The following is a 25,723-nucleotide window of genomic DNA, read 5'->3' on the forward strand; positions in this document are numbered from 1 at the left end:
GGGGCTGCCCAGCGCCTGCGGGGCTGGGTGTGGGAACGGGTGCGAGGGGGGATGGATCTTCCTTCATCACTGCTCTCTCTCATGTAGCAATGATTTGATGCATTACGCTGTATTTTCCTATTTGTCTGCTTTAAGTGAGCTATTCTGTCTTTTCTTGCTGCATGTTTTCTGTGTTACATTATTTAGTTATCCCCAGTAAAATACCCTACTCTTTTCACTCTGGTGTCTAATTGGTATCCCAAATCAGCAGAATACCACCCAGGACCATGGAGAAGCTGGAGCTAAAAAGTGATGGCAGCCACTGGGGGCACAGAGGGATGAAGACAAAGAGGAGGGAAGTGCACAAATCATTGACAAGGCATAAAAACCAACATGGCTCCCCGAGGAAGATGGACAGATGGGTGTTGGCCCTTTGGAATGGCCATGCTTAGCTTTCAGCATGCAATTTGCACATTTCTGTGGGAAAAAGCTCAATTTTCATACTTAATGCTAAGGAAGGAAAACATGTCCCCGGTAATCCCCTGGCTGGATGTGCTGTGCTGGACCAGGGATGTGGCACTGGAAGGAGGAGGTCTGGGGTGACATTTCCCACCACCCCAACTATTTTCTGCGTCCACCAAAATTACTATTACCACCTGGGCATTTTCTTTCCCCAAGACTGCTGCTTTTTTTAATGGACCCATTCAAGAACAATCTGTCTCCAGCCCAAAATACATAAGGCTAATTTCACTCCAGTTGCCATCCCCCGTGGAGAGGGGTCTTAAAGGAGCCGTTTCATCTCGGAACGCATGAGCAGGCAGCCGGTCCCTGCACTGCCAAGCCAAACAGATGGGGTGGGGGGAGACAGGGAGGGAGGACAAGTGTGTTTCTGAGATTTTTTAATAATCCCTTCTCCTGTCTGAATCATCACAAATCCCAGTGGAAGGGCGGGCATTTTCCAGATGGTAGGAAATAAACTCTGGGACACTTCCACGCTGAGAACTCATTAGCCCTGCTGGCTCTGCTCCAAGCTCGATGGCAGTCCATGTAAACTGTATTTGGACGTGCCCTTTTTCTATCATCTGTTCCCATGAAATCTCCAGCCCCATCTTATACGGACAAGCTGCCCAGCTAGCTATTAATTTGATTACGTGTGGCCTTTGCTTCTCAGAGAGCTTGGAGCTCGGGTAAGTATCTTCCTGTAAAAACTACTGCATGCTAATCTGAGCATCTCAGCTGCCTTCACGCCACCCATCTGCTCGCCACTCGTTTGATGCTAACCTGCCCGTGCGGAGCCTGGGGAATAGGGAGGTGTTTGGCTGGCTGCCAGGTTGCAAAGGCAGAGCACTGGACCAAAAAAAAACCAAAAACCCGTGTCTGTGTACATACATGCGAAGGGATTTAAGCCCAGCCATAGCTAAATATTACAACTGTGCTTTGCAGGAGCTGCTGGGTATTGTCTGTCCTACTGCACACCCCCTGCACCCCACAAACCATGGGAGGGTTCTGCCAGGCAGTATCTGCACTTTGCTGGGTGGCTGTCACTGTCACCCACCACAGATGATGGAGTTTTCAGAGCGATTGTGAGGCTCCAAGTGACCCCCTTCTGCCCCAAATCTCCAACAGCCGCTGGCTGAGTGACAGGAAAGCCCCAAGAGCAGTACCAGGTGTTTCTGGCTGCAGTAGCAACCTGGCTCGGTGGGAAGGGTGCTCCTTGTGTGGTTGTAAGATGTCAGACTCGGCCAAACTTGTCATCCAGAATAAAAGGTTTCTGCAGGTTTTTTTCCTCTCTAAAACTTCATAGCTTTTCCATAGCACAAAGCCTGCCCAGATTGCAGTTAGCTCGAAGCCCTTTAAGTCCTTTGAACAATCCCTGTCTAAAGATAGGTATTTCGGCTACAAAGTTGGGTGAAAAGTGTCCCACCTCCCACAGGGGTGACCCAATTGCCCTCTGTTTTAAATGTGGGAAGCACGGAAAGAAAACCCCCATGGCACTTGAAAGAGACAGCAGGACTGTCCTGTTTCATTGCAGCTGTGTTTGACACAGAGGAAGCTGTTTTTGAGGAGGCTTTGTGAAACAGCCAGTGGTGCAGAAGACAGAATCCCAGAATCATCCAGGTTGGAAAAGCCCTTGAAGCTCCTCCAGCCCCACCATGACCCTCCCCCTGACCGTTCCCAACTCCCCCAGATCCCTCAGCGCTGGCTCAGCCCGACTCTTCAACCCCTCCAGGGATCCCGGGGACTCCCCCCTGCCCTGGGCAGCCCATTCCAACGCCCAACAGCCCCTTCTGCACAGAAATCCTTCCTCAGAGCCAGCCTGACCCTGCCCTGGGCAGCTTGAGGCCATTCCCTCGGGGCCTGGCGCTGGCTCCTTGGCTCCAGAGACTCATCCCCCCTCTCTGCCCCCTCCTGGCAGGGAGTTGCAGAGGGCCAGGAGGTCTCCCCTCAGCCTCCTCTTCTCCAGACTGAACCCCCCCAGTTCCCCCAGCCGCTCCCCAGCAGACCTGTGCTCCAGACCCTGCCCCAGCTCCGTTGCCCTTCTCTGGCCACGCTCGAGTCATTCAATGGCCTTTTTGGGGTGAGGGGCCCAAAACTGAACCCACTCTCCGAGGGGCGGCCTCCCCAGTGCCCAGCCCAGGGCTCAGAACCCTTCCCTGTCCCTGCTGGCCACGCCAGTGCTGACACAAGCCAGGATGCCATTGCCCTCCTTGGCCCCCTGGGCACACTCTGGCTCATTCTCAACCCCCCCAGTCCCTCTCTGACCGGCAGCTCTCCAGCCACTCCTCCCCAGGCCTGTAGCCCTGCTGGGGGTTGTTGTGGCCCAAGGGCAGCCCCTGGCATTTGCCCTCAGTGAAACTCCCCCAGTTGGGCTCAGCCCATGGCTCCAGCCTGGCCAGGTCTCTCTGTAGAGCCTCCCTGCCCTCAAGCCCATCAAAACTCCCACCCAACTTGGTGAAAGTTTAACCAGTCAGGTGGAGTTCAGCACTCCTGTGCCATTTGCAGCCCAATGTGTGACTTGATGACGAAGGTGTGGGGGGGGGGACAGGCAGCAGTGGTTTCACCTGTTGTGCATTATGGCTTTGGGCTGCCAGTAAGGCACCCGGGGGGCTGACAGCCGCCTCCTGTGCTCACAGGGAGTCCCAGCGCAGGAGGGAAGCAGGTGCTGATAATCTTGCAATTGGGGAGTGCAGGGCTCACATCAAAAAGCGACTTCCCCTGTTTGCAGAAGGCAAAATCTGCAGATGCAGATTATGAAACAGTGTCAGGAAGGAGCATATCCTAGATATTATGCAAGATTGAAACAGCTACAGCAGCCCTGCTGTCCTCGAGCAGCTCCTGCCTGGCTTTGTGGCTCTGGTGATTCAGAAATTGTTCTCCTAGGTCACAAATCCAAAAGCCTCCTAAAACATATTCCCAGATAGGATCCCTCCTTCCCATTCAGGATTTTCCATCCCTTCCTGAGCTCTCCAGCCCTTGCCTTTGCTGCCCTTAACCTGAACACAGTCCTAGATATGCACCATCCAGAGCAGAGCCTTGGCAGGGCAAGCTCTGTGCCCAGAGGGCTGTGGGAGGAGGCACAGGGTGCTTAGTGGAAAAGGAGTAAATCCCATTAAGGGTTTTAACATTTATGGCCAGCGAGATAATGAAGGAAGGTAATTTGGGCCAGCTTTATTGCAGTTATCATAATGTTTCCCTGAAGCACAGAGATAAAAGTCAGTGGATAATGTCCATAAGGAGTTTTTAGATCTCCCTTTTTTTTTTTTTTTTTTTAAGCAATAGCCATTGCAGTCAAAGACAGGTGTCATTTTACAAAGACACAGAAGGCAATTAAGTGATGTTGAAACCCAGAATTAACAGAATCTCAAGGCTCACCTGGCTGTCATGACCCAGTTGGAGACCCACTGCAATAACCAGGAATCCCCTGTCCCCAAAATTAAATTGTTTTACCATGTGAAGCAGTGTTCTCCCCATCTTTATCTCACAGGGGCCTGTATTTGGAGACATCCTGGCACATCTTTTCTTCCTCCCCTCCTTTATTTTCTGGCTTTATTTTCTCATTTTATCCTGTTCTGCAATATAAGAAGAAAAGTGGATGATGTACTGGGAATGGGAAAGGCCTAAAATGAGAGAAAACAAATAACTTTCTCCTTTTTTTTTTTTTCCTCTGCTGTAATGAACTTGTGGAACTCGCTGCCACAGGGCATGACTGGAGCCAAGAGGTTACTGTCCACAACTCAACAAATCACTAAACATGCTCAACACAAAACTCCAGTATCTTTACGTAAGATTTGTATTAAGAGTGGATTGATATCTGTAAGACACATTTTATGGCCCAAAACTTGTTGTTGCCCACAATTGGGGATTTTTATTTCTTCCCCTGAAACATGGTGTGCTGAGCTTTCTAGTTCCTCAAACAGGAATAATACAGTGAAGCAGTGCTTTGCAGGGCTAAACAAAACCATCATCCCAGAGAGTTCACAGCAGCAGCACCCTCTCCAGCAGCCATCACCCATGGGCGCACTGTGTGCCAGGATGGATCCACACACTCCATAAGTCCAACCATGGAAGCAGTCAGGCTTTTGTGATGATAAAAAAAGCAGGACAAGAAGCAAAGATATAAAAAGCTGTCATCCTACTTTCCTTTGATGTGACAGCCTGATCCCTTATTATTTCCCAGATGTTTTCAGCAAGATTATATAGATTTTTCCACCAGTTTTGAAACTGTATTTTTTTTTAAGGAAACTCATTACTCCCCGATTTCAAACAGCCTCAGACCCTCACCCCAGCAGATAGCTGAGACTCCCAGTATAAATGATCGATGTCACCTGTCCTTGCAGACAAAAACTGGGATAACCTGGACTGGCCTGACTAAAACAGCTGACTGGGAGTCAGGACTGCAAACTCTCTGCATAGCCTTTATTCTTGTTATGGTGCCGCTGAGGAAAGCCGCCATCTTGCACATTGCCCTGGGGCTTTGTGGCTGGATAACGGTACCACAAAGATTTTTCTGACAGTATTGAGTTTGTACCCTGATCTGGTGCGCACAAATGGGGGCGAACACACTCTTCTCCCTTGTTGTGGAAAAGTGGGAGGGGGAAAGAGGAAAGGAGAGGGGCTGCGTGAGGGAGCATGCGGTGCCTTCAGCCGCGGAAGCATCTCTGCGAGCCCGATGGCGCCGCCTGAGGGCCTGCGAGGAGGACTACAACTCCCGACATGCTCTGCGGCCCGGCGAGCGAGCCCGGCTCCGAGAACTACAACTCCCATCCTGCACCGCTCCGCCGCCGCTTTTCTATTGGCTGGCTGGCGGGATGGCGCGAATCCCCTTTCCCCATGAGGGGGGGGTGTTGCCTCTCCCGTCTCTGCGGCAACCGGAGCGCAAACAAGATGGCGGCGGCCTGTTCTGGGGGGTGACCGTGTGGCGGTCAAGTGCGAAGCATCGGTAGCGCAGCTTCCTCCGCCTCTTCACTTCTTATTACAGCTCATGGAGGGGAGTGAGGAGAAGGAGGGAGAGGGCGGCCTCGGTGAGCTGCTTCCCCCTTCTCATGGACCTCCGCAGCACCGCTCCCAGGGGATCCCCGGGCAGCTGCCCCAGCACAGGCCCAGCCTGCAGCAGCCACACCTCAGTCTGTCTCACCAAGAGGACGAGCAGGAGGCCGGTGACGAAGAGGAAGAGGAGTCACAGCACGCAGAGGTTCAACTCAGTGCCCCCCAGCTATTTGGGGAGGGGTGTGCTCGTGAGGGAAGAGCCCTTTCCCCCCTCATCAGTGTAATTGTGGGGAAAATAATGGGGAGTCGATGAGGGCACCGGTGGTTTCTCATTTCTCCAAAGAGGGGAAGGGCTGGTTTGGTCTGTCTCCCCTCATCCCTCATTTCTGCCTTTTTTTAGGGTCCCTCCATCCCTGTGGTGTCCAGGATAGTTTTGGATTTTCCCTTTCTCCTTACTATATAAAGACTAAGCATAAACTGGTGTATGGATTGCCAAATAAAACTTGTTTATGTCCCCAGCCTGAGACTCAATACGCCCCTGGACCCAAGTGAATTTGTTCTGCTGCTCTTTGGGGCTCTAAAGTGTCCACTGTCACAGCGGTACCACTTCATATTTTTACCTAGTGGAAATGCATCCCTAGTCTCCATTAATATAACATGTAGGTGCTATAATTTAGATGATTACCATTTGAAACACTATTTATCTTGGTCCCTAGATTGGGAATTGTGTGCCTTCTCCAAGCTCTTGGGAATTTCACAAGCCATTGGCTTATTTTCTCATTAAACCTACGCAGTGGTTCATTAGTGCCATCTGTCAAGTACCCTCTTTGGCAAAGATTGTTCTCTGAAGAGTAGCGCTAGCTGCTCATGCTGAACAAATTTAAAGGGCCTCCAATAATGTGCATATTGGGGTGCAGCACTGGGGTTATGTTAGTGCTGATTTGCTGAGATATCCATAATCAGTGTGAGCTCAACATCTCTGGAAACAGGCCCTGTTTAGAGCTGTGCATTTAAACCAAAAGGTAAAAAAAAAAAATCCCAACAAAAGCTGTTGAACCTTTTTAAATGTATAGAGCTAGTATGTGATATGTTTCTGTTTATCTGTTTTGAGGGCTGTAATTGTCATTTTTCCTAATGTTTAGTGCATTAGTAGAGGGATGGAGCACTGAAAGCAGCATTTGATTGAGGACTTTTATTAAACTCTGTTCCTGGTTGCATCCCAAGCAGGCCCCAGATTCTACCGAGTGTGGAATTTCATTTCATGTATTTCTCCTTAATCCATTCCTCCCCCTGCCCTCCCTTTCTGGTATTTTATAGGGTCAGTTTGATGGAGTGTTGGATGAAGACACTGTGGCTGAGGGACTCCACAAGCTGGGACGCTCAGCCCCTGGTATTGAATATGTTTATCTCAATCTGTCGCTTTCAGTAAGTATAAGCAAAGAACATCAATGTAAAGTGCTTCTCTGCTCAAACGTTTCCTGTTTTTAACAGCATATAGTTGGTCTAGTAAAAAAATGTCAAGACACAGATTTTTGTCTCTACCTGTCAATGCCGTTTCATGTACATGGGACTTTTGACAAGACACAGCACAGCTCCTGCTGGCAACTGCCATATCGGTATTGTTTTGTTCACTTAGTAGCAACAGCGGTTAAGATTTTTCCTTACCCAATCTTTGAGTGTGAAAATGTATCTTCCTGCTTCAGTCAGCTGAGGGGAAAAAAAAAAATAGAGGAACATGCTAAACACCTGAGAATGCTGTGTTCATTCAGAAAGTTAAAGTGGTTGTGTCTTTTTAAAGTTCACTTGCTGCCACTCCCTTTTCTATGCAGTCTTGTTTTCCTGGCATTTTTCCTAGCTACAGCTGTCTCTCCTAGTTGTGTTTTAAAGCCTTTTGACATTTTCTCTATTCATGGCTGGTCTGCAGGTCTAACATCACTCTTGGTGTATGTCATCCTCTTCCGACACATCCAGCTGGAGAGACCTCGGGGCACCTTTTCAATGTCTGCTGCTGCTGTGCATCTCTTGGGAGAGCGGCTGAGGTTATACAGATAGTTATTAAAGTCTCTTTGCTTTATTTTTCCAGGGTCGTGAGTTAAGTGACATTAACATCCTCTCCAGATACATTCACCTACAGAAGCTGGAACTTTCATATAATAAAATTAATGGTATGTAGTAAATACTCTAGTAAATTCTTGGGTTGTGAAATCATTTAAGATAAGAAATGCAGTGTACCATGTAGTTTTAGTATCACAAAGCCTGGTCTACATTTTAACGTGTAACTACTCGAGCTCTATAGAATGAGGTGATGGCTAGATCTTCTTGAGAATGATGTATGGACCATTCAGACAGCTGCACCAGCATATGTTTATCAGTGGAAACATGGAGATTATTGTCCAGTTTATTATCCAAAGATAAAATGCATGCAAGCATATCAACACAAGATTAAGGTTGAGCAGATGTCATAATATTTAAAGTTACGTCTGGTACAGTTTTCCCAGCCTTGGGCTTTCCTTTGTCAGGGTTTCCCATTGGTGATGAAATGTAAAAAAAAAATTGTATCCTGGATGTAGAAAGGTAACAACAAATGGAGACTGAGATAAAGTCCATCATCTTCTACTCCTGCCCTCTACCTTGTATGTCCCAACTCATTTTTTAATTTCACATCAAAAGGAATGAGCTGTGGTGGCAGTCTGTTGCATTATTTCTTTCAAGTTCATTTCACTTGAGGTGCTGGAGTCCTATAATAGCAGCACTTTTGTAAGGCAGCACTTCTCCGTGCTCGTCTTACTAATAGTTTGTCTGTGAAGGTTAGGTCTGCACAGAGCAGAGACTTTTCCATAGCAACTAGTCGTTTAGTCTTCAGTAAAGGCCTAAATACTTTTCTCCGCTAATGAATTAGTTAGGACAGAGATAGTCTCTCTGTCATTCTAGAGCTAGCTAGAATATAAAACCATATCCTGACTTGCAGACAGATCAGTTTGCGTAATGGAAATTTAATGTAGAACTTAAATATTTATTCTTTGTGGTTTAGAAACCATCTTTTTTTCTAGTAGAAGGTGTTAATACATGTTATTTCTGCGTTTTAAACATTGCTTTCTGAATGTGTAACTGCAAATTGATTTTTGATTGCTACTGGACGTAATTATGCCATTCTGACATGATGATCTCTGCATTTACCTATGCATTCATGTACAGGATTTGACCTTTTGTCTTGTTACTAGATCTTTCTTGTGTCAGTCACATGCCTTACTTACTAGAACTGAATGCTTCCAACAATGAGCTGACTACGTATTTTGTTTTTAAACCACCTAAAAATCTCAAGGTAAGTTGCAAAAAGTACATTTTATAGGTTTAAATTCAAAACCATTTTCTAAATTTAATTTAGACATTGTATTTGGACACATGCAAAAGCAAATTTTTAGGCCGCCTTTATTCTCCTTTCTTACCTCATTTGACATTTTAATAGCATTTTCAAATGTTTGGGTATTTTATGCTGCATGTTTCAGTCTTTTATTTTCTTTCACACTCTGAACCCTTGCATGCCATGGGAAGGTGTACCATACAGCTGACTCTTCTAGCCAGACGTAAATAGAACCAGAATTTTTTCCTTGCTTGTCAAATTCATCAGACCTTTAGTGGGATCAGTTCCTGCCTTTCAAATTAACTGGTGCTAATCCTCTTTGTGAAACACGTACTTAACATGTAGCTGTGTGTTAGTCTTCCCTTTGCTGTTGTTTTCTTGTAGCCCACTTTAGGTTATAAAAAGCAGGAGGTTGTTTTGAAATACAAACTTCATGTATTTCTCTGTTTTCTCTGTTAGTTGATTGGGGTTTTTTTAATATGTACACATAATTACAGGACCATTAATGAGAATATTGTTGGAAGAATGTATAGTTTTGGAAGTTCCCAAAATGTGAAATTTATGTGTCATAAAAAACAGTCTTTGTGTTTATGTCCCAATATTAATATTAATGGTCGTCTTATTTCTTCCACAGCCTTGATAACAAGTTTAGTGTAGCAGCTGTTTAGTTTCACAAGACAGCTGTAAGTGCTGAAGGAATAAAACTAACTTTCTGTCTCCTTTTTACTTTAGGAAGTAGATTTTTCACACAATCAAATACCTAAAATGCAGGATTTGTCAGCATACCAGTCACTTACTAAACTCTTGCTGGATTGTATCCTTTATGGAAAATTGAATGGGAGAAAAGTTGCTTGTTTGCTTTCTGAACAGCTGTTGCTTCATACAGATACCCGTTTTGTTTTTATTTTTCCTTCATGTCCCTTATGTCTTTAGAAACAAGATTAAACACCGATTCTGGTGGTGAAACTGCTCTTAATTTACTTAAGCGTGCATAGTATTAGAAGTGTTTGTGTATACATGTCAGGTATTAGCCTGCTAGAGGAACGCAAAAAACCTGCTCTTTGCATGATGTAAAACTGAAAAAGTGCCATGTCATACTGTCTTTGCACGGCAGAGGTAATAAATAATCTCAGTAATTTTATATAGAAAAGGTTAATAGGAAATCAGCTTGGAATATTAAGCACCCTTAAATGAAAAAGGTCCATGTTGTTTAATCTTAGACGTGTGTAATTACACAGGGACTGTACAAGTTCTGTGAAGGACAAGTCCGTTTAATGACAGTGAAGAGAATCTTTAAGTGAAAGAAAACTTCCTGGAGTATGCTGAGGGAAGAACACAGAGCAAAGGTGTTCTGCTACCCACCTTCCACACTCTCACTGGTACTGTCTGTGGGATTAGAAACACTGTTCTAGCAGAAATCAGATAAACAGGAACCTGCAGATTAAGTTTCTTCATTGCTTACTTTTCCAAGGCTGTCCGTAGTACTCTCAGTCTCCCTAAAGATTCTCCTATGCTTTTTTTGAAAGCTCTTCTGGAGTTCCATGTTGACATGCTGCCTGACTTACAATTGCTTCCCAAGGGCTCCTGAACCTTTCCTCTTTGCTTCCTAAATTGCAGCTTGATTTTCTGCTCTCTGAAAAGGAGAAGACAGCAGGCTGTTGCAGTTTTTCCTCTGTCCCTTGTCCTCGAAGTAGCCCATTACCAAACGATATTAATACAATGCTTTCATGTAGGAGCAGATAAAACATTTGCAGGGCACCCAGGTTACGTTATTCACATGTTTTACAAGGTGTACAGGTGACGTGATTCTTGTCAGAAAATGGCATCGAGGCACCATGCCTTTGCAATTCTAATTTTCTATCGCAGAGCAAAAACCATATGGCAAAATGAAAAGGAAAAGAGATGAGAGATTTGTACTGTGGATCTGAATCACTATTTTTTTCATTTGGTTTCAATGCAGCAGCGTGCTGTCTTCAGTTTCTTTATTTGTCAATGAAGGTGCCATTGAAATGGGGAGAAAAATTGTTTCATGCACACAGTTGCTACAGGACCCTCTGAAATACAGAAAAATGAGTGCAGAATTTGGAAGTGCAGAATTTAGAAGAGGAAAGTGTCACTGTTCCTCACCCGTGTCAAGCACTCCTCGCCAAAGACATGGCAGACAAAACAAGCTGCTCTTTGTAATTGTAAATTAAAATACTATATTAAATATCATGCAGTAGCAGAAACGTGTGCCATTCACTTCTCGTTGACAGTAACTAATCATTTTTTACCATATTTAAGTGAATTATGATGCAGATGGTAAGGTCATTGTAACTTTTTTTTTTTCTGTCAGGTGCATACACAAGCGTACCTGACAGGTTTATAAATGAGTTTTCAGGGAGGAAACTGCCCAAACCAGAAAGGGCGACAGTTTGGGCAATAATATCTGACAAAAGACTAAAACTGATTGTATTAATTTTTAGTGCTGAGCAATTTGTTACCTCATATTGATACTTATGGCTTAAATATTTTTTTTTCTCCCCCAACTTTTTTTCCTCAGTTGAAAGAGAAGCAGTCTCATTTTGTATGCAAATCAATTAATATCTGTCCAGTATCAGTGCCTGTGGAGGATTTTGGTTTCTTTTCTAAAACGACAGAGACAGCCTACTGTGCGGTCCCGTGAAAAGATAAATCTATGCTTATTATCTCATTTCTCCTCCTCTCCTTCCCCATCTAGGCCTGTCAGTGTAGAACTCGGGTACCGTATAGTTAAGTATCTGTGTAGGAATGCAGTTAGGACAAAAGAGAGTTTAGTCACAGCTATTAACGAGTGTTCTGTTGTCCCTGACTAAGCTTACAGTTTGGTCACAATATTATTCAGACTGAGAAAAAATCCTGATAATTTGTCCACTGCCTGGTAAGACTAGAAACGTGGATGAAAAATCACTTGCCCCTCTTTGCAGGCAGAGTTTATTCTCTCAAGTCAATTAAAAATGTTTTCTTCTGTGATTGTCTAAAGGCATTTCTCTGTGTCCTGCATGTTCTGGCTATTTTTTTTTTTTCATTTATATTTCTTGAGCTTTTATGTAACTAGTTCCAGCTTGGACACTTACAATACGAGTGCAATTCCATGCCTGGATCAGTTACCTGAGTTTGGTACAGTGGAGAAATACAGTCGGGTACCTCTGCAGTTCATCCCATTGTAAAAGCAGTCTGAGAAGGCTTGTTGTCAAAGGAGACATGCTTTGTTTAAGGAATCTGGGTAGTTATGTTAATGCTGAAGTTTGCTGAGAGGAATCCTAACTACTTCTACTGCTGCTTTTGATTTTCATGATAATTTAAGATACACGTTCCCCTGTCAGGACAGGTGGCCAGTATAAAACAGGTGTAATTTAGAGTGAAATAGCCCCGTATAGTACTGTTGTCTGTTATGACTTGAATAATTTAAGTACGATGCTTGGAGGTTAAGGTCAGTTTGGAGCCATGTTGAGTTAAGTACTCCATAAACATAAAAAGATCACACCCTCCTCCAATGAATCAGCCATGTACCTGGATTCTACAGCTGACCTAACACAAGCGGTGCTCAGGTAGACTCAAAGACATAAATACCCCTATGGTTTAGCCTGCATGTGTGCATCTGATAAGAAGACCAGAGATTTACAGCATAGTTTTGCAAGATGGTGGCAGAAGTAGTTTCTTCCCCACACGCCTGTTCCTTCATTTTCACTACTTTCTTGATTTGCCACCAACCCGGTTATGCCAGCTTGAAGGGCTGCACTATACACCAGGTCACAGAAACAATTTTGGAGTTAAAAACCCCTCCAAAAAGGAGGGGAGGATATTTCTATCTGAGTAAGTGTTGCTTGTCCTGCTGCCCTGCAAAAAGTTGTGCCAGTCAAACAAGGAGACAGTGAGTTGCAGAATAGGGATGGGTGTGAGCAGCTGGGATTTAAAACTCCTTAGCATGAAACATTTGATGTCCAGCTCCCCATACCATAAAATTCAGCTCCACTGGCTAATTTAACTGCTAATTGTAGCTAAGGTTTTGTGTTTGGCCATTTTCCTTAAACGCAAACACTTCTGTATAGTTAATAACATAGAGGAGATAAGAGGACTGGAGAAGTGTCACAGTCTGATTCATCTTAGTTTGTCACACAACAGACTCAGTGCAATCGGTGGCCTTGAGAACTTACCTATCAGGATACTCAATCTGGTAAGGAAGAAGTAATTCGAGTCGGTTTCCTGCCTTTTATCTGTATATTAATGCTTTAATAAATGTGCAGGTAGTTACATAACAAATTTTCAGAGATCTTTGTAATACTGGACACATTTTTTTCTATTAAATCAGGATCATAGAATAATATAGGTTAGAAGGAAACTGGGAAGATCATCTGATCCATCTCCGTCTTCAGTGGAGATTGCTCAGGGCCTTGTCCAGCTAGGTTTTGAATTTCTCTGAAGATATTTTGCTTTTGCTCTGGGTAGGTTTTTGTTGTCGCTTAGGTGATGTGTAAGAAATTACTCTGCAAGTCCCACTATACAAACAATGATTTATTTTATTGGTTTTTTTAAAGCACATTTCCTCATGAAGTTGTGTTCATGACAGCAGTGAGCCAGGACAGGAGAGGAAGAAGTGAGGACTGAGCAGCCTCCATTTGTTTTAGAAAACAAGTCAAGTTTAGGATGCAAATCTGATATATTGTTAAAGGATCTTTGTTTAATTTTTTTAAGGATCTTGTCATGAGATTGGAAGCTTTGTATTGCCGGCTTTGCGACAAGATATCTAGGGTATATTTGTTTAAATACAACGTTTCTAGCTTATATTTCTAGATGCTTTAGTGGGGTTTATCTGGCTCCAGATTTCTGTGGTGTAGACAACAGAGCTCATTGTTTTCTGGAGCCTCGAAGTCAGTGGAGAGAAATGGACACTTGAAAAACTCCATTATTCTGATCCAGCTGCTGCTATCTACATTCATGCAAAATGCATCAGGCCTTGGAAGTGCCTGTTTCTCCCTGTTGGTTATGAAGATAGCCAGCGATAACTACTCCAGATATCGACCTCTGTCAATGCCTACATCTGTTTGCATGCATCTGGCTCTTTTACAGACCTTGGGAAGGCATTTATTTCAGTGTTCCTCAGGTCCATGTTTGTAAAATATCCTTAATAATACCAACGCTTTCTTCTAAATCAGTTTGAGATACTTAATAGGAAGAGCCATCCATATAGGTGTTGCACAAAAACACAAGCAAAAACTATTTTTAATGCTGTTCAGTTGCTATAAAATACAACAGGCTATTTCTTAATAACTTTAACTTTGTAATAAAAAGATTAAAAATAGTTAATGGGATTTTAAAAATGAGTACCAAAAAAGCTATACATAGAAATATGCTCATATTTGCCACATTAGTTTTAAGCACCTACATAAATATTTTAGGTAAAGTGAATGAAACCCTTATCAAGAATAGAAATATTCTTTTCCAATCCTTTTAAAATTTTAAAGATTTCTCTTCAGTTCTGTAGTAACTGATATAGACAAGAGTAACTAAGGTCTGTACTCATCAAGGCCTGATTGGCCCTTGTACTTATTACTGCTTTGATATTCAGGAAAAATATTCCCATTTAAAAGTGGACAGTGGAATGTTTTGAATAATATATTCCAGTGGTGTTCAGTAACGTATTTTTAATATACTTATATTTCAGGTATATAATGCCTTCAGTAGCTTTATGCCCTTAGTGGCAATAAAACTGAATTTTGTCTCATTTTTAGTGGCTAAGATTAACTCAGATTGGCAAAATCGTGTCTAAAAGTTCTGAAATGAACTGTAGGAGTATGACGATCTAAGCTGACAGGAAGAGCTTTTCTCTGAATACTTTCTTCAGGGAGAAATACAGTCGCTCAGCCATTGTGTGCACTAATTTCCTCATCTAAAAGGTCTAATAATAATTCTGTTAGTAATGGTTATCTGCTCTGTAAAATGTTTTGGAGGTTGTGTTAACAGCTAAGCCTTATTAATATGAACATGTTCTTCAGTTTTGGTTCTTACATGCTGATATGCTTATTTATACAACTGCTTGTCTTTTTTAATAAGCAAACTAGATAGTCATGTGGAAATTATGTAAATAGGCAGATTTTAGCATAGCATTTTCTTTTACCAATTAGAATAAAATGCAGTTCTCTTTTCATGGGAGCATTCATCCCTTCTCTTCCCATTGATTCATCGTTCTTTTCCATTTTCCCTTGGGCTTTTTAGGTTGAAAGAATAGTAAGGTCTGAAGTTTGGAAGAGAGGGCTTCAAAAACTGTAAATACTGCCTAGCTATACCAAAAAGCCTTTATTCTGCTTATGTTTGCAAAAAAATAAGTGCAGCTCTAATGAACTGGACTCTTAGGAATTTTATGCTTTGCAAAAGAGGATCTCTACACAAATGCCTTTAGTTCACAGAATTTTATGTGCACCTCTTGCATAGCATTTTGCAACTAGAGCTCTGAGCTGTACCCTATTAAACAGAGGTCTAACGAAGAACAGGAAGAGAAGAGGGAGCCTCCATGCTATTAATAACCTAATTAAACATTTAAAAGTCAGGAAAAATGTCAAGGACAGACAACTGGATTAACATTAGAGTCAGCAAGCTTATTTATTTCAATGGTTCCTAAATATTTATTAATAGAATATGAGGCTTCTAAGCTTTCAGCACAAGGTGATGCTGATGGGAAAATATAACTTGCAAGGTTATACAGAAAGAATCATGTGGAGAGGCCATCTGGGTACGTGTGGCCACTGGGACAAAGATGAGTACAGAACCTAGCATGTTGTACCTATTTGGAGTTCGTAGCAGAAACGAGCGTGTGATTTGTGAGGCCCTGAGAAATGAAGCCATCTGGTGTCCAGTGATAAATCTAGGTCTTCTATCTTGTCATTTGTTTGGAAGGAATCTAAAATAATGATAGCTGGTTATGAGTTCTCAAAAGCTTGGGTCATTTCTTGTGTTAGAGTCTAGATGAACTTACAGTAAGGTGGGTTTTGGTGGCTTGGGGTTTTTTTAACATTTCTGTGCATTCTGTCACTGACAGCAAATAAAGTCTGCCTTCACTTAGCATGCATTAAGATGAACTTGTGTATCCTAGAGATATTTTTATAGGCTGCCCGTAGTCCAAAGAAGACAGTACGGTATTGCTCTACCTTAATATTTTCATTATTTATTCTGTAATCATAAGTGTAAATATAACCACGATTACAGAGGGAAATTATATGTATTTATGTATATATATTCTGTAATTTTATGTGCATATCTATTTCCTAAATTTTGAGTTGGATAGTGACAAGAGTATCCTTTAGCCAGTATCAGCTTCAAAAGAATGTCAGAGCTCTTTTTATTGCTGTTGTCTCTCGCTGCTCTTCAAGGTGAGTTGAAGACAAGTTACTCAGAAGATAGTTGATTGTTTTTTCCTTGAGCAGCATGGAAAGCTGTAATACATCATCTCAAGATGAAGATGGGCTAATGCATAAAAGGCCTATTTGTAATAGGATTCTCAATAATGAAGTGAACACTCAGGAATATTGTTTTCCATCTGTAGAACTTTATCAACAGTTTCTATGTTTTCATTTCTTCTTAGAGCTCTAACCAGATTGCGAAGGTAACTGGGTTGAACACCTTGAAAACTCTACAGAAGCTGGACCTATCTAGTAATAAAATAACTAGTCTAGAAGGCTTGGAGGAACATCATCTACTAGAGATGATCAACCTAGAGGATAACCAGGTAGCATACTTCATATTGATCTCATTTTTTTCTAAGAATACATAATTATCTTTTTTTGTTCTAAAATTCAGTCTCGTTAAGCTTAATCAAAACATCTCACAACACTAAGAAATTTAATATTAGAAAGGATGACATTTTTTCCTTTGGTATTTCGCTCATGCTGTTTCATGTTGTCTGATGGTGTACTTAGGCCTTACTTAATATCTCTTGATGGGTTTATCTTTATGTAGGTATCACTTCTGTAGTATTTAGTGCTCACATACATACAGAACTAACAGTGCTCCCTTGAGTGGATAAGATAGGGATGAGTATGCAGCTTTTTCAGCTTGATTATTCTTGAGGATCTTTACTTACATCACAGCTTTTCTACTGCCAGGCCTCAGGAGGGTTTGCTAATATCTCTCTAGCCCAATTTTATGACCACAGATTCTTCTGAGCTCTCAGCTGGGAACTTCCTGTAAGGCAGAACTGCATGTGCTCTATTATAAAGTGGCTTTTGTTATGCAGCAGAATTTTTGCTGAAAGTACAATGATACGATCCAGCTCATTTGTATTTGAATTTTGAAACCCAAGCCATTTATACATAATGCTTCTGATATTGATCTTCCAGGGTCCTTAACTGAAAAGACCATCAATTTATGAATCATTTTGACATCAAAGACAGATTTACATGTGAAATAAGAAAAAAAAAAAATCTGAGAAAATAAGAAATAAAATTATAAACTAGGAATTGACCATTTTCCATTCTTTTTTCCCACCTGCAAGATACATTTACAGGATTTAATTCAAGACGCTATGAATTCTTTTTCTCACACTGTGTTCAGGTTGACATTTAAAGGTACATCAATTGCACAAGTCAGGAAACTAATAGTGTGGTTGCTATTAGCATTAATAACACCACTTCCATTGCCTTATATAGTTTCCACTGTTCTTTATGGCATGCAAAAGCTATTAATTTTACCTCATCAAAATTTGTCTCTTTTAATGATGTTATTGAAACTCTTTAATGAGTCACCATTTTTTGAACATTTTCTCCTGAAGAATAATTTGAAGAGAATTTTAATTAATTAACACAGAAAAACCTGAGTTACTTTCAGCTCACTATCACCCAGAATGATCTTAAATGCTTGATTTTTTTCAAAAATGGGCACGACAGGATTATCTGCAAACCATGTCTCTCATGTACATCTGCAGTGATTTTCAAATATTGATGATTGGCATTCTATGATTTATTTAGGAAGTCCACCCAAATGACATTTAATTTGGTCAAAACTGTTCTGCAGTGGGGCTTCTTGTTATCTCAAAATGAATATTGGACAGGCTATGGTTGAGGTTTGTGTTTTTAGACACTTTACATAAGCTGAGTATAAGTTAGAGATAGAATCTGAAGTCTTCTAGGTTCAGTGTTTCAGCAGTGGAGGAAAACCAGATGACTTTACATAGCAATTCATCCCACCGTACCATGGATCGGGTGAGCTCTGGAACTCCCTCTCTCCACCCATTATAAAGTGAGATTAGCTTGGGCTAACTTAACAGATGGCTAAAATCAGGCGGCGTGGGTTCCATTTGACCCATTTTCTTTTATTGAAGAGCCTTACAACTGTTCACTCAAGGTCTAGCACGAGTAGCGTGACTTTGCTTTGGGTACACAAACTTGGCTTAATCCCAGGTAACTTCCAGTGCTTATGTGATGTGCCTGAGTGCCACCAACCCCGGGTTCCTTTGTGGGTAGATGCATCACCCACTGAACACAGACAGCCAAGGACAGCTATGCTGATTCTTTTCAGTCAAGTGCTGCAAGTTAGGTAGGATGAACTTGAGCTCCAGTGAAAAGAAACTCTTCTTAGAAGGATTTTTTTTTTTTCTGCTAGTCAACTGAAGTGCAAATATAACTGCAGAATTGCCTCACTTAAGCACATCCACCACATAAAAGCTAAATGTGTTAGGGCTTGACATTTGAAAAAAAACTGGAAAAATGCAGGTGGTTTGAAATTGCTGTCTGTATTATACTGCTTCTCCAGCTACCATCCAAGTTGTCTGCTTTTTGTGACTAGAAGTGCCTCATTGAATGCAGTTAACATGTGTACCCATTTTGTGAGTATAATGATTTTTTTTTTTTATGTCCAGATTTTAAGAGCAGGGATTAAAAACACTTTTTTTTCCCCGTAGTTCTCATGGATTCTGTTGCTGCTGATTTGTGCTCTGTTTCTGTCACTAATTAGATTGCTGAGCTGCGTGAACTTGAATGTATTGAAGATCTACCTCTCCTCAGAGTTTTAAATCTTTTAAAAAATCCTGTACAGGTAAGAAAGATCTAAAGAAGAAGCCAAAGATAAGAACCTAGAACTGCTGTTCAGGATCATACCAGAATTCATTTAGCCTCAGCTTCTATCTCCAAGAGTGGCTGAGTCATTTCAGGGAAAAAGTACAGAAAATAGGGAGTGATGCTTTCCCTGGCATCGTTACCCACCTTTGTCTGGGAACTTTGAACCAAAGCTGCGTGTGAATCATGATGTTTAATCATGAGTTTGAGCAACCTCACCTAGTGGAAGGTGTCCCTGTCCATGGAAGAGGGACTGGATGTAGACGATCTTTAAGGTCCCTTCCAACCCAAACCATTCTGTGATTCTATATCCACATAGTAAATCCAACCCAAACCATTCTGTGATTCTATATCCACATAGTAAATCCATGAATTTTATTAATTCCTTTTGCAAATCCATTTATACATTTGTACCTACAGTATGCCATGGTTTTTGTTTGCTTTGAAAGTCTGTATTTGGTTGCCACTGGGAAAAGCTCAAAGGAATTTAGTAGTAAACCTTTTAAAATCATGTGTCTCTGCAATCTGTGTCTTCTTTAGGATTTACTCAGTTCTCATTTATGGCTCCCATAATATTCCTCAATTAATGAATTAAACATCCATTTTATCAACAACAATGACATCTGCAAAATAGCAGAAATTCTGACTTTGACTCCGCATTTGTAATTTGTCGTGAGTGATCAAAGATGATTCTATCCTGACTCTTGTGATTTCCAAATTATGTGTGAATTTCATAGTGATTTCCAATGTCAGAATGAAGAAAAATGTTAAAGGTTTAACTACTTCTTCCTGTAATGGCCAGTTTTATATTGGCTTTCGTGTGAATGATCTGTTGTGGCGCACAATGAAATGAGCACGAAAAAATACACGAAAGAGGCTGCTCCTGGTCCTCTGTAATTGAAAGTCTTTTTCTGTTTAGATGTCCTTTCCCTAAGCAAAGTCTGATCCTATTCCTTTCAATTACTATTTTAATAACTTATACATGCAACGATCATCTTAAGGCAACTGTGTGCTGTTTTAACAAGACCTCACTGGTTTTAGAACTAAGAAGCTTCATGAACTTGTCAGTGTCAGCTTTCTAATTTGATTTTTAATTGTTCCTTTTTATTGTCTCAGACTTGAAGGCCTATATGATGACAAAGTTATAATGCAAATGATTATTAATTAAATTATAATTAATTATAATGCAAAAGTTGCTATAATACTACTAAGGTTAGAAGTATTAATCATAGTTTATTACATAATCCTGGTGTAGATAAAGCTTTTAGTTCTCCAGCAGCCTTTCTTGGTGTTCTAGTGGGTGTGGTGGTGATTTTTAAATTCACATCTTGACTTTTTGAACAATGTAGTTGCAGACTTTTGAACAATGAATATTTTTTGCTGCAGAAGCTGAGTTTATGGTGGGAAGCCAGTTTGTACAGTGTATTGACATCCTTCAGGGTAAAAAGCTTTTAATGCTGCAATGTATTAAGACCAATTTAATTTCAACTGATTGAAATGAAATATTAGATCGATGAAGTAGTTTATGTCAAAGAGAAAACTTTGTCCTTCAGGAGCAAACAGATTATTGGCTCTTTGTGATTTTCATCTTGCTCCAACTAACAGAACTGGATCTCAAGAAGGTTTCAGTGGAAGAAAAGGTACGTAAGCATCATATCATTCTAGAATTTTTCTAAATAAAGTATAAAAGACTGTGCATGCAAATGTAGCTTTGTAGTCATTTGGGTGTAACAAATCTCCCATGGTTCATCCCCCCCAAGATAGGCTAAAAATTGAGAGACTTTTGCTTTTAAATCCAGATACATGTCTACAGAATTTCTGGAGCAGTTGTGGTATGTAAAAATGCAAAGCTTACCCAAAATCTTCGCTCAGTGAAGAAAATTACTTAGCAGCCATTGTTACTCAGCTAGTGAACCTAAACAGGCAACTACATTCCTGAAATACTCTGAAGTCATAATCACTATGTTACTTCTAAAATACCATTGCTGGGGATTTTTAGTGTCATGTGCAGCAAAGTGAGCTCTGAAAATTATAATCATGCTTATTTCCCAGTCTACTCTGTACAGCTTTCACTGCAAAATCTTCTCCCCCAAAAAACCTGCTCAGACTGCTTCCAGTAACTGTCTATTGTAATAAAACCTTTCCCTCTTGTGCAGCTCTTACTGTAATTTGGTTGCTGCTTGTAGTATTTGGGCCCAAGTCATGCTAGAACTGTTTAACAGCTGCCAATTGGGGTTGGATTTCAGGGAATTATCCTTTAAAAATGATCCTTACAAGAAATTCATCACTCCTAACTTTAGCTGCATAAATGTTAGGGTTCTTGTTTAGTGCCAGGCACTTTCTATTATGAACACAGAGAAGGCATGATACCAGGGTGTAGTTTACCCAGCTTACCCAAAATGTTGATCTTACTCCTTGTCTTACGTGGCAATCTGTTTTCCTTCCAATAACATTTTGAATACATTCAAGAAATTTTTCCTTCTCTATAGACTGTAAAAATAAGCCTGGATGACTGGTTTAGACTAGCACTTCTGGATAATTAAAGTTATTTATTTCAGAAAATCCTCTCCTCAGGTTATTTGAGAACTCTAGCCTCGTATACTCTCTTATCAAACTGAATTTGGAGGCAGCAGCTCTTCAGTCTCACTAGCACAAAACGGATGTACAAAAATGTTGTAGTTTAGATCAGAAGTGTAGTTTTGAAGTGAAACTCCCAGTTGCCCAACTTGCCATGCTTGATTCTCATCACAGAATAGTCTTGCAACACATGAACTAGACTTCTGGATTAACCTCAACCAGATCATGTGCACCAGGATGCACCTAATGTCCTACTAGCCACTAATTCAGACCAAAGGATCAATCTAGAGTGAAATGAGCCTCTAATATAGTGTGGAAACTGGGTCTTGAGTACCAAATATTTTGCTTGAAAGAGCCACTGCTATTGCACCACACTACTTGCTAATATAGGCATGGGTGTCATCAGAGTTTACGGCAGCATTCTGCAGCGGTGTCGGCTTGTTGATATTTGATAGTTTACATGAAATGACTATTCAGTAGTTCTTAACCTGTTGCTGAGTGGGTAGCATTAATACCAAAAAATGTACAACTCATTAGTAGTCAGTACCCTCGACAGAGATTTCAACAGAATGGATGGAGGGAATCCTTGGAGTTTGAGTGTTCCTTCCCCCAGGAAAGACGAAATGCATTGTCAGGAGAAAATTGCAGTGTGCTTACTTTGTTAATGCCCATTCTGTTCCTATTCTGACGAATAAATGGATGGCTTCAGTCCCTAAGGATTTTAGTTCAGCATCTTCCACCAGCACTGAGAGGATGCAAATTAATGGATAATTAAAACCTAAGCAAAATTACTTTGCATCTTAGGTGGCATCCTGTTTTCTTTCCCGAAAAAGGTTGAATATATTAAAGATGGTGAGCTAGCTCTGGCTGCCTTCCATCCATCTATCAAATTGTGCTTAAATCTCCTGAAAAGATTTATGTAGCCGAGTGCTCACAGACAAGCCAAATACAAAGACTGACCCTCATAATTTTGAAGCCATCATTATCCATAGTGATCTGCAAAGCATATTGCAGCTGGAAACAATTACATCACTGCTCTTCTTTCTTATGCCCCTAAACTGTGGAAACAGGTTGCTGCTGTGAATAAATACGATCCCCCTCCAGAAGTTGTTGCTGCTAAGGACCATATGACTCACATTATGTATAGCATGCTCCAGCCCCAGAGAATCTTTGACAGGTAAGCTTACCTCCACTTCACATCTGCTCCTGAGGGTGGCACTCAAGTAAAGCAGAATATGTTGTCATATTTAGAGGGACGTTTTTCTGTCCCTCTCCCACCTCTTAAATTAAACTAGCGAAGAGGAGAAGTTCTGTAGTACTCTGTTAGCAGTCTGGAAATCAGGCAAATCTTATTTGGTTGAAATTGATTATGAAATGAAGTCAGTCAGTCACCTCTAAAGTCTGAGACAGATTGTCCACAGCTCCATTTCTTTTAAACAATCTGCTGAAACAGATGGCCATTTGCACCATAAATGAAAGATGCAAAATTTCTATCAATACCCAAAGGCAATTTAAAAATCTCTAGAGGGAGAAGTGAGCTGTAAAACATATCGTCTTTCTATTCTGCTTGTTCCTTCTCTTTACACTATTGGCATCCCATTGTGAGCAAAATGGCTTTATTTTGTGGCTTTGGGGCACATTTTATATTCATAAGGTGAAATTTTCAAGTTTGTACTTAGGGAAGCCCAACTGCTTCTGCCTTTGGGAGGAGATGATGCTGACTGCCACTTAAAGCACAGAAGGGAGAGGCAAAGCAACGTTCTTTTTTCCAACGTTGCCATGCCAGGTGACTTCTCTGTCTCATTTCTCATCTAGAAGATGGAAATCACCATACTTTGTAGATGTGGTGTGATATTTGCTTGATGAATGCTTGGAAAATGCTTTGACAATACTCTGATGGAAGATACTCTAAAATATATCTGGTTTATTATTATATTGGCTACAGTGGGTGCTGAGATCAACTTTTGTGCCCCACATCCGGTTTTAGCACTATTTTGGACATCTTAATTCATAATGAGTAATCTGATTTAAGATCCATGATTTAGTAACTCAGAAATTTCTATTTTTCGAATATTGCGCATCTTGTGTTTTCTAGGGTTGTCTGTTGAGGACAGGGACCATCCCAGGGGTGATGATAGCTCTGAGTAGTCTTAACAGCCTTTAAAAAAACCCCCCAAAACACTTTTTCAGGGTTGGAGATTTGTTAAAACAAAACAAAAAGCACAATAGCTTTACCTAAAGGCATGGATTTCCTCCAATGCAGACATAGGCTCTGTTTAAATATTTGTTTACTGGATTGTGTATGTGTATCTTCATTGCTGGAAAGAAACAATTCTGTCTTCTGTCAGAGGTATTGTATACACAAACATATGAACATGCAGACCAGCATTTATGGTACTGACCGAAATTGTTAATGATGCTTTGAATGTTTGCCCATGCTCAGCTGGAAAGCACACAACACAGTCATTAATGAAATCTTCCTAATGATGCATTACAGTCCTCTACACTATAAAATGCATATTGGAACCAGATTGGTATCGTTCATTTGCAACGATATTTTTAGAAGAAAATATAATTAATTCTCTTTTAGTAATATCTCTATTCAAAATAAAACCAGGAAACAAAGCAAAAAGTTACATTGCTGCATACTCTGCAGTCAGAAAACATTAGCATTAAGTTTCTTATGCCGTTCCCTCTCTCTGTGTGCCTTGTGATTCTATCTTTAATTACATGGTAACACACCGCTGAACAATATTATGTGTATTTTTTCCCTACTATAAATGCGTGTGACGTTTGAAAAGGTAGCTTGATCATAGCTATAACTGCGACATGGGGAGCAGAAATTTAATAAGAGAGGGCTCTTCTGTCAATTGGGCAAGTACATGATGAGACTTGGTATCTGGCTATGGAGGATAAATTCATTCAGAGAAGAAATAGAGCGTGATTATTTTTAACAATGAAGGTAATTAACCATTGGAACTATCTGCCAAGGGTACCAAGAATTCTCCACAACTGGAACGTTTTTAATTAAAATATGCTGTAACGGAACCTCAGGTATCGTTCTTGTTTCAAGCCTTAACTCGGAGAAATCCTGTTGCTAGTGTGATGAGGAGAGTCTGAGTAGATGATCACAGTAGTCCCTTTTGGCCTTGAAATCTATTAATCTTGCACAGCAGTGTATTGCTGTGCTCACCAAAGACAAAGAGGGTTGAAAGATGAACATTAAATGAGCCAAGAACTCTACAAGACACTGCTTACAAGTTGTAGGAAAACCAAAACTTTGAGTTTATCTTTTGAGAGCCAGTAAGTGGTGATGTAATGACAGACAGTTCTCCATGTTCTTCTGATGAAATAACAAATCCAAGGAATTTCAGGACATGAGGAATTTGAGCAATGGAAATTTATTTAAGGGAATTTGAATTCCGAGCATAATCATGTCAAGTAATGATATATTGTATCATTACTGGATATAACACTTCCTTGTAAAAGCAAAGATTACATAAGAATTCTGCAATTTGCAAGCACGTAACAGGTTCTGTGCATGGAGAAGGAATTTATTAAAGCTGTGTTGAAGATAAGGGTTCCGTCTTCACAGACCTGCCTTGACATCTTTATTCATGAAGGGCATGGCCTTGAGCAAGAATAAGAACCTTTCTGCTATGTCGTGATAAATTGTCGATCTCTAGTCACTAAGCACGTTTCCTGGAACTCCCATCTTCAAAACAGTTCATTTATAATAATGCACTTGCAGGATCTACAACTGTCACTTCCTCGGATCATGTTGGCTTAAACTGGTCTTTTCCTCATACCTGAATGGGAAAGACAAATGTCTGAAAAGGGAAAGACAGTCTGAACAACTCAAATAATCAAGAGAGGTGGAAGGTTTTTCTTGAATTGAACAGGATGCACAACCTAACAGATACAAATAAGGGGTTTTAAAATGTATTTTTACTTTCTCCAGTATTTTAATGTATTGTGCTAATAAGCTTATTGTGCTAGTGTTGTCTAAAGATTTGTAAATGCCACAAGTTGGCACAGCAAGTAAAAAATCCTTAAATCTCCCAAGGGTTTTGCTACTATCTTGCTTTGAAATAGTCTAGTGGATGGAACACTGAACCAAGATCTGGGTTCATTTCACAGTTTAGTAACAGCACAGAGTTAAGCCAGAATTGAGCCAGTACGTACAGAGTTGAGCCAGCCTCTTAATTTATTAGGTGTACCTGCTATTTCTTCTGGGAGGATAGTACTCCACAGG

General features: G+C 40.9%; 1 protein-coding gene across 1 annotated transcript in view; it reads left to right on the forward strand.

Moving 5' to 3' along the window:
- The first annotated feature begins 5,461 nt into the window (after window positions 1-5,461).
- LRGUK (leucine rich repeats and guanylate kinase domain containing) overlaps window positions 5,462-25,723 on the forward strand; it is a 52,580-nt gene continuing 32,318 nt past the window's right edge. The window contains exons 1-10 of the mRNA XM_074903547.1: window positions 5,462-5,671; window positions 6,784-6,891; window positions 7,550-7,631; window positions 8,688-8,788; window positions 9,560-9,641; window positions 12,898-13,022; window positions 16,425-16,568; window positions 18,791-18,871; window positions 20,445-20,531; window positions 22,539-22,645. Coding sequence (XP_074759648.1) covers window positions 5,462-5,671; window positions 6,784-6,891; window positions 7,550-7,631; window positions 8,688-8,788; window positions 9,560-9,641; window positions 12,898-13,022; window positions 16,425-16,568; window positions 18,791-18,871; window positions 20,445-20,531; window positions 22,539-22,645 — 1,127 coding nt within the window. The remainder of the gene's footprint in view (window positions 5,672-6,783; window positions 6,892-7,549; window positions 7,632-8,687; window positions 8,789-9,559; window positions 9,642-12,897; window positions 13,023-16,424; window positions 16,569-18,790; window positions 18,872-20,444; window positions 20,532-22,538; window positions 22,646-25,723) is intronic.

Source organism: Athene noctua, chromosome 3, assembly GCF_965140245.1.
Source record: "Athene noctua chromosome 3, bAthNoc1.hap1.1, whole genome shotgun sequence".
In the NCBI taxonomy this organism is placed as follows: domain Eukaryota; kingdom Metazoa; phylum Chordata; class Aves; order Strigiformes; family Strigidae; genus Athene; species Athene noctua.